The sequence below is a fragment of the Eublepharis macularius genome, chromosome 9 (assembly GCF_028583425.1).
Source record: "Eublepharis macularius isolate TG4126 chromosome 9, MPM_Emac_v1.0, whole genome shotgun sequence".
Lineage (NCBI taxonomy): Eukaryota > Metazoa > Chordata > Lepidosauria > Squamata > Eublepharidae > Eublepharis > Eublepharis macularius.
The window spans coordinates 5,409,461-5,422,389 of record NC_072798.1 but is presented as its reverse complement, the minus strand read 5'-3'; the positions used below and the strand labels follow the sequence as shown (position 1 = coordinate 5,422,389).

Genomic DNA, 12,929 nt, shown 5'->3' with positions numbered 1-12,929 from the left:
TGTCTTTCGACATTGCTGTGGGTGAGGGAGACATAGGTCACAAGTGGTCACACACTTAAGGTAACGTATGGTTGGATAGCCCAATTAAGATAAGTAGGAGCAAGATGGGCTGGAATCAGCTCACCCGCAGTGGGTCCTGCCTAGAAGATGTTCCTCAACATGCTCTTCAGCGGAATATGGTGGTATTCCTGGTCATCTCAAAATGCTCTTAACTCTATCCCAGAAAGCGGAATACGTATTTGGAAGATGAAAACTCTGCTTATGAGGGTTCTCATTCAGTTTCCACTGTCCAAGGAACAAGAATTTACTGGGGAATAAAATGCTCTTGGAATGCATTATTTCAAATTAATAATAGATGATTTATATTCAGAAAGGACAAATACATAAAAGCGCTCTTGAAGTCGGCATTTATTGCAGCAATGAAACACTGATATTCGCTCAGGCCCACTATCGCCATTTGAGGTCAGGCAGACATTTAAGAGTTTTTAATTCTGGCTTTTAAGCCAAATTATGTATTAATGAAAGATCTTGGGCGGGGGAGGAAGGCTCCCCCTGGGAGAGCAGGCAGTCTGCTGGGACGGCGGGCAAGTCAGGGATTAGACCGAGCCATCTCTGACAAAGCGCGCTGAAGATTTCGCTGCTTTGTTCTCACCTAGCGATGAGATTGTGTGCCACCTGCGCAACCTGTTGAAGGGGCAGCAGTGTTCAAATTATGACAAGGGGAGCTCTGAGATTCAGAGTGAGGGGGGCTACGCTTCCAGACAAAAGGCAGTTGGGAAGAGATGCTGGGGGACTGGCTGGCGTTTGTCAGCAAATGTGACGGCAGCTCTGAGGCTTGAATGCAGGCAGCTCTCTTTCCATTAAAAGTACTGTTGCTGAGGAACCCAGTGGGGGCTGTTTCTTGGTTGGTTGGTTTAAAACATCTTTATGCCACCATTTCACCCAAATAGGGTTGCCAAAGCAACGAACATGAAAACATTTGAACATTAAAACAGCATTTACAGTAATATATAAAGTTAGGGATCCCATTTCCCCAGTGGGAGCAGGGGACCCCAGCTTTCACCCTCCACCCCCCGCCACCACTCACCTGGCCAGCAGGGGAGAAGGGCTCAGGAACGGGCCTCCTGGGGGCAGCACAACGACATCACTCCCAGGAGTGACGCCATTGCACTGCCCTGAGAGCATGCGCACGCTTTGCAGCGGGCCGATTTAGGTCCCAAATGGGGCAAATTGGGCCCATTAGAGGCCCAAATCAGCCCATTGTGAAGAACACCCGCACAATGACCTCACCCGGAAGTGACATCATCACACAGGCATGGGGCCACGCACACTTTGCATGTGTGAGTGAAGCATGCTGGGCCACAAGAATGGTAAGTGCCAGGTCCCCAGCCTCGTGTCGGGACGGGAAGGGGACCTGGCAACCCGATATAAAATATATGGTGGAAGACAAGGATAGAGGGAGACAAAGGAATCTCCCTGGAGAGGGAGTTCCAAAGTTTCAGCAGGTGCCACAGCTCCAGCCCCCGTTCCACATGGCTGTTATATGTGCAAGTCCCCCAAACACCAGCGTAGTCTTTTCAGTGGCCAAGGGGGACCCCTGTTCCTTTTTCCAGCAGCAGAAAAGCTGGTTGGATCCAACCCAGATGCTATAGTGTAACATGCAACATATAGTAGATAATGTTGCATGGAAAATTCTCCAAGGATTTTTTAAAAACACGCACAGGGTATCAGATCCGGAGCCACTGGAGTGACACGAAGCCTTTGGAGGTTGTTGCTCACTGCTTTAGCCAAGGATTCATTTCTGCGTCCTGTCCTAGGCAATGTTCTCGGTTCACAGATGATCGAACCAAGCCCTCAACCGTCCTTCCTCCCTCTTCAGGCTCCATCATTTCCTCTCTCCCCACCCTACCAATAATCACTTTCTCGGGGCTGTATGTTTGCAGAAACTAATAGAAAACAAACCGCTTTTGGGAGGAATTATTGCCTTTTTAAAAGTGCTAATTTCCTTGCGAAATTTATGCCTGCCAGCAGAGGCGGCTGAGGAGCACCCCAGGCAGTTCTAACGAGACAATTCATTAGCTGCAGAGTGTACACACGCAGCAAAGAACATTAATTCGCAAAATGAAAAACTAATAGAGTGTTTAGCCGGCTCTTTATCACCAGTGACAGCCAGCACTCGCCCAATCATTAGTGTTTACTGAACGGATGGAGGCCGCCGCCCCGGCCTGGCTTATCGCCACTCATCTCAAATGAGGCTGCCGTGCTTTTCTGCCGCGCCTGGCCTGCCTGCCTCCCTCTCTTCCCTTAAATGCTGTAGCTTGTAGTTAGCAGTGGAGATTTATGGCCTTCCTCTAGTAGTGCCTGGAAGGAGAACAGCTTTCCCTGTGGTTAACATTTTGTCAGCCTTCAGCTACACCTGGAGAGTTGTTCTCCTGCTCCAGCTCTGCATTTATCAGCTGGACTTCCACTTAAGGTTGCCAACTCTGGGCTGGGAAATTGCTGGAGATTTGGGGGTGGAGCCTGGGGAGGGTAGAGTTTGGAGAGGCAAGGGACCTCAGCCAAGGTATAATGCCGTACCGACCACTCTCTGAAGCTGCCATTTTCTCCAGGGTAGCTGATCTCTTTAGCCCAGAGATCAGTCGTCATTCCAAGAGATCTCCGGGGCCCACCTGTAGGTGGGCGACCTCACTCCCACCCACCTCCTCCTGGACGGCTTGGAGTGCGTAGAAAAAATACAGCAAAGTGTCACCTAGAACCCAAGTTATGCACAACGTGTTCCATGATTATCTTGTCCCCAGGGGGAAAGTATGATCCAGGCAAGGTTATCAGTTTCTGGTAATTGGAGGTAGACAGGAGACTATCCACCTTGCCTTCTCAGCAAGGTGGATAGTCTGCCCTTGAATGTGTTGAGATTAATTTGCAAATGTGTACTGCTCTCAAGAGTGTGTGTTGCAATTGCTGTTTTTATACCCCTTGACTATAATAGCTATGTTGGCAATGCCAATCAAGTACTTCTCTTTTTTTTAAGCAAAGAGGATCGCTGGCTGGCTGGCAGGTAGGTAGGTAGGTAGGTAGGTAACAGGGCCCTCTGCAGATACCATCCTGCAAATGGGCACAATTAGCTGCTGCCCGTACACATGCTTTCACTGTGGTGGCCCCCACATAGTGGAATGGCCTACTTGAAGAGATCAGGAGAGCTCCCGTTCTCATGGCTTTCTAAAGACTGTGCAAAACTGGATTATTCAGGAGGGCTTTTCCACTCAGGTAATAGGGCTGTATTGCAAGAAGTGGCTCAGAGAGCTACGTTGATAAAGGGACGGGGTTTGTAGATTATTCTACTGGGTATTGTCTGTTGATACAGATATGCTCCTACTGAGTAGATTCTGTGTCGTTTTCATAAGTCATGTCAAATTACTTATACTCGGTTTCAGCACTGTTTCCTCTCTGAATTGAATTGCTTCTTTTTTCTTTTACAAATTTCTGCAACCCATATCCTGTTTATTGTTTATTGAGTGTCCTTCCCGTTGATCCTATTGACTTATACTGTGTAATCTGCCTTGAGTCTCAGTGAGAAAGGCGGACTATAAATAACATATAAACATAAAATATAAATGTATAGTCCATTTTTCCTGCTGAGATTCAAGGAGGATTACACAGAATAATTCAATCCAATACAATCAACATCCAATAGACAACACAATAGGATTTAACTTATAGAAATCTGGAACCAACAAGAGATCTGAAATAGAGGTGAAGCAAAGCAAAGCACAAGTATTAACACGATGGATTAAAAATGCAAAAATTACCTAGTAGGAACCTACTTACAGCAATAGATAGTAAAACTAGACACAGCGATATAGTTTACAATCACTAACCCTTTACCCCAGGTTTCTTTCTGAACCGTTTTGTTACAGTACAGTCCTATTTCCTGTGCAAAAAGATCCCTTGAATAAATTCAGTTTTACGTAGTTTGCAGAAAGCCAGGAGGGTGGGAGTCTTTTTGACATCCCCTGCACCCACTGGGGGGATGGCAAGCCTAGCAGGATGGCACCTACAGAAGGCCCTGTTTTCTGCTTTTTTTTTCTTTTATTATATTCTGCTGTTTTGTGTCTGTGGCCTTTTACTTTGCTCGGAGGCTTTGTGGACTGATATTCGTTATGGAATATTACTGCTGGGCCACACACCACTTTTTTCTGGTTCGTGCTGACTTCTGAATTCTCAGAGTGCTGTTTTATCTTGTAAACTGGTTTGGGCAAGATTGGCTTGGAGGGACAGCATAAAAATGCTCTTATATAAATAACAAAGACAGTTTTAGGCAGGTAGCCATGTGGGGCTGCAATAGAACAGCAGGGTTTGAGTCCAGTGGCACCTGAGAGACCAACAAGATTTGCAGAGTGTAAGCTTTTGAGAGTCACAGCTCCCTTCTTCAGATGCAGGGAGGAGTGGAGATTCCTGAGAGTCAAAGCTCCTGTTCCAGATTAAACCATCTCCGCTATGCCTATAGTTAATTTTTCAAATGCTGAACATCTCTTTTATGACTGTAAAAACTGTGCTGGGATAAATTCAAAGGAACAATTTGTTTTCCTGTACAGACTTCCATTAATTGTCCTAAAATACCATACAGTTCTTCAATTCCTAGCACAGGTCTGAAACCCCAAATTGGTTTTCTCCTCGCTCCTGTTAACCCATTAAAAGTTCTTCCAAACAATGTATTCAATCAAGAAACGGGCTGCGGGCTTTCACAATGGGCCTTGATTTGGCTGGGCAGCTTTGTTTATCGGGAGCACTTGTGTTGGGGGGGGTCTTTAATATTCCTGGGGCCTTGTCCTTTGCACCCATTGATTTACAAGGCACAGTATTTCAAGAGGCACCACTGTTGCTTCGAGTAACAGAATGATTGAAATCGTGGATGACAACTGGCGCAAATGACTTAATTTTTTTCACCCTTCACTTTGCCAGAATGAATTATTTCTCTGTTTTGTCAGAACAGGTTATTGTAAAAGTGCCTAAAGCTGCCAAAAAAAACACCCTTCTTGTTGATGGAGAAGTGAATATCCACCTCTTAAATCAGTCCTATTGAGAGAGAATGTACTTGTTCTCACTACTGAACTAGTGGCTATCTGGAAACGTAAGACTGGAAGCAACTTCTGAGATCAGGGGCATTCTGCAGCTATAACTGTGGAAATCAGCATGGCGTCATCTCCATGGATGGGGATCCCAGTTGTTGTTTTTCGAGAGAGGACGTTCCTAGCCCTCACTGCTGCAAAAGGAGGCTTTAAATGTGATAACTGCATTTGATTAAAGTCTTGAGATTGAACAGGAGATGTGCAGGACTTCCGTTTTATCCGAGAAAAGATTTCCTTCTTCTGTTCCTTTGATCACAAGGGATATCGAGGTCACTGAAGCATGTGAGGATATTCAGAACCTTTCCTCTTTTTTTTAAAAAAAGTATATTTCCATGCCACTTCATAGCAGAAAGCTCTCGAGATTGTTCACAGCATAATAAAAAATCATTTTAAAGGAACAAAACACAGAGCAAAACCACAGCAGTAAAAACTCAGTGGCAGAATAACAATACAAGAAGGACTATAGATGAGATGAGAATTTTGTCAAAGTTTTGACCATGGCAAGTAGAATTCCAAAACGGGCCTTCTTGCCACACCTATTTACCTTTTTGGTTACACTTCTGATACAACTGAGGAGTCCCGTGGCACAGAGTGGTAAGCGGCAGTACTGCAGCCCAAGCTCTGCTCACGACCTGAGTTTGATCCTGGCGGAAGCCGGGTTCAGGTGGCTGGCTCAAGGTTGACTCAGCCTTCCATCCTTCCGAGGTCGGTAAAACGAGTACCCAGTTTCCTGGGGGTAAAGTGTAGATGACTGGGGAAGGCAATGGCAAACCACCCCATAGCAAAAAGTCTGCCAAGAAAACTCAGTGATGCGACATCCCCCCCCCCACCCATGGGTCTGTAATGACTTGGTACTTACCTGATACAACCACCTAATTATTTTTCGTTTCTCCAGATATATTGCTGTCTGAAGTTCTTTGCTCATGACTACTCACTTTATTTTAAAAAGGAAGAATACATTTCAATGATTTCTAAGGGATTTATGAAGTAGCTTTGGCACACGAGCATTTTTGGAAACGCTGTGGTATCTTTCCTCCCATAATATATATGGGAAAGTTAAATGCACAGTTGGGTCATTTGTACCGCAGGGTCTTTACCTTCATGTAGTGTTTGGTTAGAACCGAGACTACGGGTTAGATCCAACAGATCAGTTCCGCTACCAACGCTGCTCTCCTCCCTCCATAAGATGCTCTTTTGTCAATGGAAGGCCTCTAACAGAGCCACAGGATCCAACCTTTTAACTTCCCATGCAAGTTACTAGCACACACACATTTTTTATCAGTTCTCTTGCTTTTTCGAGAACTGGGTTAACTGTTCTGGATATTTTAAAAAAAACAGTTTATCATAATGGTTCCTTATCAGTTTCCTCACCCCAGTCAGGCCCTTTTCCACCAGTGACCAGGTGTCTGGTGGTCTACCATACTCTGATGCATTTATCTTAATTATTTAACACTGGAGAACATCCACCACTTTTAGGGGTTACTAAAGTAGATAAAGAGAACCGTTTCTCTCTCTCTCCTGTAACAGCAGAACGGCCAGATACTTTTTCCATTTCTGTTCAGCTTCCCACCCTGTTTGTCAACCAGACAGGCTCTGAGTGCTGGGAAGGTGGAGAGCTCACCAGATTTTCTGTGCAAAGGAAGTTCCCTTCATACCAAAAGCTAGCACGTTGGAATGAAGAGTGTAGTCTAGTCTCCTTCCAAACATGCTAGTTTTCCAGGAGCAGTGATTTGTTTAATGGATGGGTATCCAGCCCATTTCAGATGGTCTTTCCCAGAGCTTTTTTTCTGAGAAAAGTGGTGGTGGAACTCAGTGGTGGAACTCAGGATCGCACAATGATGTCACTTTGGGTCAGCTGGAACAAGGGGGGAGTTTTTTAAAGTTTAAATCGCCCTCCGTGAAAATGGTCACGTGGCTGGTGGCCCCGCCCCTGATCTCCAGACAGAGTGGGGTTGAGATTGCCCCCCACACCGCTTGGCAGTGCGGAGGGCAATCTCAACTCCCCTCTGTCTGGAGATCAGGGGGCGGGGCCACCGGCCATGTGACCATTTTCAAGAGGTTCCGGAACTCTGTTCTACCACGTTCCAGCTGAAAAAAAGCCCTGGTCTTTCCACAAGAAGAGGTATGGTGGACACTTGAGAGGCAAATTTTGCATGTCATGAAGGATGGCAGAACAAGATAGAGATTGGGCCCACAGACCTGTCAGAAAATTGTCCTGGAGACGCCCCACTGGAATGAACATGCACGCTGCAAGAACATGCTTAATTAGTGGGCAGATGGTACCGTTTGGATTTTCCACCTTGAATATCAGAATGTGTTGGGGCGATGCTGCAAATCCCCCAAGGCTGTTCGTCTTGCAGACAGGATCTGGTGGATGGATCTTCTCAAATACACTGCTGTCACAAGCCAAGACATCAGCAAGTTCCTTTGGGGTCTGATCAGTTACCTAGGCAGTTTTACGCTTCTGTGCTGTTGTATGACTGGTGTGCTCTTTTTCTCTAAACATCCAGAGGAGTTAGCCGTGTTAGTCTGTAGTAGCAAAATCAAAAAGAGTCCAGTAGCACCTTTAAGACTAACCAATTTTATTGTAGCATAAGCTTTCGAGAATCAAGTTCTCTTCGTCAGATGTATCATGCATCTGATGAAGAGAACTTGATTCTCGAAAGCTTATGCTACAATAAAATTGGTTAGTCTTAAAGGTGCTACTGGACTCTTTTTGATTTCTCTAAACATGTTTGCCAAACAGTAGACGCAGCCCAAGAAGCCACCGGGGCTACTACAGATGGTATTCTTAAGCACAGAGTAATGCAGTGCCTCCTTTACTTTCATCTGCAGTGTCTCCCGGCCAAGAGAGTCATGCCAACATGGACCTCCCACCTGTGTCTGAGCAGATCATGCAAACCCTCACTGAGCTGGCAAGATCCTTCCAGGAGATGGCAGACCGCTGCCTGCTTGTTCTACACTTGGAAGTCAGGTAAGACTTCTAAGACATCTGACAGCAATGCTGATTCTGTGAACCTGGGCAGATCATGAGAGGGAGGGCAGGGGAAGGGTTGCATCAGCACTTAGCTCTCACGGCCCAGTCTGACATGCCCAGGGTAAGGCCGATTGCCACTTTTGGGGTCAGGAAGCAATTTTTTCCAGGCCAGTTTGGCCAGGGATCCTAGAAGTTTCATGCCATCTGGGCATGGTGCGGGGGGGGGGGGGGGGGGGCGTGTCACGGGGGGGAGGTATGTGGGGGGAGGTAGTTATGAATTTCTTGCATTGTGCAGGGGGTTGAATTAAATGACCCCCCAAGTCCCTTCCAACTGTATGATTCTATCATTCTGTCTCATTGGGGGCAATTAGATGCTGCTATTAATTAATTAATTAATTAACACCGATTTCAAGTCCCAAGCTGGAGTGTGTGTGTGTGTGTGTGCGTAAGTGGGCACAAGTGCACGCCTGCTTCAGGGTCAAAGGGTACAGCAGAGGACCATTTTGGCCTTGGTAAATCAATAGGTTCACATAGGATATCATCTAAGGCCCTATACTGGAATCCCCTTTCCCCGGTTAGACAGGCAGATGTTGGACACAAGGCCTTCTCTGTAGTCGCACCTTGACTCTGGAATTCCCTCTTGAGAAGCCCCTCCCACTTTATCACCCCCTCTCTTTTATTACTCACCAAGATGAAACTCTCAAGGTTTCGGTGAGTAATGATATCGTTACTGTGTCGTGTCTTGCCTTTTGGGGGGGTGGGGTGTTGTTGATTCTTTTACTACCTTGCGTATATACAGTGTAGTTTCATTGATTCAATTTTTGCGGGTTTTAACCTGATAATTCTTTTTTTCTTCAATTATAAGCCCCCTGGAAAGCCAGCCAGTGAAGTGAGGCACTAAAAAATTGAAATCAATACGTTGTATTTGGAAGTAAGAGACCCACGTTCAGCTCCCCACTTTGCCAAAACCTGGGGGGTTGGGATTCCACTATTGGCTGACCTAATTCATATGGTGGTGGTGGAGAGTGCCCTCAAGTCAAAGTTGATTTATGGTGACCCCTGTTGTGGTTTTCATGGCAAGAGACGAACGGAGGTGGTTTGCCATTGCCTGCCTCTGCTAGTCTTTGTTGGAGGTCTCCCGTCCAAGTACTACCAGATCTGACAAGATCAGGCTCACCTGGGCTATCCAGGTCAAGGCCTGTCATATGATGGCAGGTGCAAAATCTGGGAGTGATTTGAACCTGAGCTAACTCCAAATCCATTCATAGAATCTCGATGCTGGAAGGATCCCACTAAAATATAGTCTCGTTTCAACAGGTCTTTAGCAGTTATAGTGTTCAAAGCACTCCACATACCTTATCTCAGTAGGTGAGTCTCATTCTCACCATATTGCAGCCGTGGGGTCTAGAGTTGGGGGGAAGTGTGGCTGGCTTGCCAGAAAGCACCTCTCAAGTTCACGGCAGAGGTGAAGTTTGAACCAGGGGCTTCCCGCGTCCCCAGGCCAACGTCTTAGGTGCTAAACCAGTTGTGGTGAGGAGACGAATGAATTAGGTCCTTTGGGGGGTGTTAGCTTAAATTTAATGCAGCTTCAGGGCTTCACATTTTAGGGAAGGGGTGTTAATTCGTTCCCCCCTGAGCCATTTGCCTGCTAAAAACCATTCCCTGCAAGTTGCTTCCCTCCAAGCCATTGAAAAGATATGTGGGCTAGATGCTGTATCATACCCTGTGTGGGTGGCAAGCTGTTATAACTAAGAAGGGGCCCGGGAGAAAGGGCACAGCGTACAGGTTTGGCCGGTGCTCAGGTCGATGTCGCAGCCTCCTGCAACTGCAGAAAAAACGTCAGAGAATCCTTTGGGGCGTCTCATCTGGCCCTAAAGCGGCTCTGCTGGCCCAGTTCCCAGCCACTTGGTTGCCTAAGGAGCTTCGAGAGCCCAAGTGGGGGAAAGCTATATGGAATTCTCTAAGAGTCGCCACCCTCCCGGTGGGGCCTGAAGATCTCCCAGGATTTACAACTCGTCTCCAGATGACAGAGATCCGCTCCCCTGGAGAAAACGGCTGCTTTGGAGGGTGGATTCTACGGCATTATCCCCAAGGAAGTCCTTTCCCAGGCTCCGACCCCAAAACTCCAGGAATTTCCCAGCCTGGAGTTGGCAACCCCTAGGTCCTTGGGTAAATATGGCGAGAACTGGAATGGTCGGGTGAAGCTGGAAAGGGAACGAGAGAGAGCCTGCAGGAGCAGGACTGGCCTGCCAGTTACTTCTTTATACTCCTTCCCTCCCACCCTCCAAGGTTTTCTTAGAAATGCCTTTCTTGGCATATTTGGTGAGCCAACACTTACTACACTGGAGAGCCAAGGGAGAGGGCATTTGGCATTTTACCTGTGACCACAGGCGTGGTATCTAATCAGCACAGATCCTTCCGCGCATTTTCCACCCAGGGGGCCAGAGCAACAGACTAAAACGGTTGATACATTTAAAGCAGAAAATCACCAACTAAGGGGTTTTTTTCCACCCTCCCCCATTACTATTATTATTATTTTCCACCTATTTGAACTTCAAAGGGAAAATAGTAAGTTGTCGTTTTATTTTGAGAATGTCACCTTTATCAGGCAGTTTCATGGAATAAAAAGGTCTACCCTTCAGGGGGGCTTTTAGTGATTTGCCACCAGCCGCATATCGCCGTTAACGGCCCTGAAGACGCATTTTGCAAAAATCAACGTTCCTGCTGTGCAATCAGCAATGTTTTCAGAAAACCTTAATGCCAAAGTTGCTTCAAGGTCAGCACAAACATGTCAGAACGTTGAGAGGGGAGACCTCTGGGGCGATGCCGTGATTTGTTACTTGTACTGCACTGAATTTTCCTAGAACCTTATTGGGCCAGCTGAAAGGCATCTCTTCCTTCTTGCCAACCGCAGTTAACAAGCAAGGAACGTGTGCTTTCTTTTCACAGCCCCCTCTTCCTAGAGTAGCCTGCCCCTTCCCCTGTAGCTAAGCAGTCTGTCACCACTTTTCATTCACTACAGTGAAGGTTAGCAGAGGTTCCCGTTTCACCAGGTTATAGGGTCAGTTCACATCTAATGCGAAACCATTGTTGGTGGCTGTGAGAAGAAGCCTTCTGTCCTCCTTCCTCTTCTGCATGCTCGATTCAATTACTGCCCATTCAGTGTAAGCCATAACACAAGAGCTCTGGGTTGCACTCTTGCCCTCTGGACTAGGGTTGCAAACCAGAGTTGGATGCAAACCATGGTTCGGAGGGGGAGTTTGCCAGCTTGGAAGTCGCCACAAACTATGGCTAGTGCTCGATTGAAAATTAATACTAGGATCAGCTCACACAGGGGAAAGAGGGGGGAAGGGGGAGCATTGCCTTTGAGCTAAATGGTCAGTGTCGCTGCTAATGTACTGCTTATATTTCCTTCAGCTGCCTGGGGAGGCTCCCTGTTCTTTCTTTGCTAACCACTCATAACACAGAGCCAATATATCTGCATCAGTCTGAAGCTGGGCAACCAGGTGGCCATCTTGTCCAGCTCCCTGCCACATGTTAGGGGGTTCCCTCACACGCACACCCCAACACCCCAAATCTAGTTGAGCAATCTAGATTTCAGCAGATGTGCTGCACTAAGGAGTCAGCTGACTAGATCACTGCTGTGGGCTCGGTGAAGCAAGCCAAGCCGTGTGCTGAAGGAACAGTTTGCCCCATGCTGTCTAGCCCACTTTTTGGCCTGCAGCAGAATTCTTGATAGATAATTTGATAAGCTTAATGAAGGACATTTTATGATATCGGACTGTCAGAATTATCCTCCTTTTTCGCTCCTGGTAATGTTATATTGACAAAGAACCTCTTATGATTATCAGCCTAAATTTGTTACTAGACAATTCATAGCTGTGAGCTCTGAAACATCCAGCCATCAGAAATATTTTTCAGATACTGTCCGGCCAGATAACTTCCTGTTTGTTTTAGACCGCTTTTTCTAAAGAGATATGCGAAGCAGATGATAATCCATTAGCCAAGATACGAACAGGACATTCTCAAAACCCAGAAACATGAATCCCCATGAGAAACAACATTTGCATTGGAAATATTAAAAATCACCCAGCTGGTTCCATCAGACCAAGTCTCGGGGATGAAAATGTTGTGCATGTTGCGCAAAATAGGGGCAGCAGAATCCCTACTGGGGCTTGAACCCACAGCCTTGGGGATCGCAGCTGAGGCCCAGCTGAGTGACAGAGCCCTGAGTTCAAGCCTCGGAGGACAACGTCAGCTCCTGAGATCAGCAGATTAGTTTGAGGAGCAGCCAGTCCTGGCATAAATACGAGGGACTAGATCTAGTCAGCCACACAGGATCATCCCATCAGGATCCAGCCCCCGGAATTGGCCCCGGGGCTCTGGGTCCGCTTTCCTAGCCTGAATTCTGGCCTTTCACCAATTAATTCATAGACTAGTGAAAGGTTTTTAAAGTGCAAATGCAAAAACTATTAAGGTCATTCCATACAAATTGTACAAAAAACGTTCAAATACATTCACAGTCAAATACATAAATATCACATTTAACATTCATATGAACTCTACAGTTATAGTAATAACACCAGAAACAAACTCCACCCGGGTATATGTGAAGACTTCAAAGGTAAGACATCTTCTAATGGTGGTATTCTTTATGTCCTTTAGTCCATATTCTTTCTTCGATAATACAATTCCTTCGATAGGATGAGTGAAAATACAGAGATGCTAAAAGCCTCTTCTACCACGCTCAATCTGGGGCCGGCTACAAATCACAGATTTCGTGCCCACTTCATCAGGAGCGTGCTTCACATTCCATAAGGTAGTCT

General features: G+C 46.4%; 1 protein-coding gene across 1 annotated transcript in view; it reads left to right on the top strand.

Annotated features, from left to right (window-relative positions):
• Positions 1 to 12,929, top strand: part of EXOC4 (exocyst complex component 4) — a 504,959-nt gene that overhangs the window by 455,274 nt on the left and 36,756 nt on the right. The window contains exon 15 of the mRNA XM_054988676.1: positions 7,962 to 8,100. Within this exon, the coding sequence (XP_054844651.1) occupies positions 7,962 to 8,100 (139 nt within the window). The remainder of the gene's footprint in view (positions 1 to 7,961; positions 8,101 to 12,929) is intronic.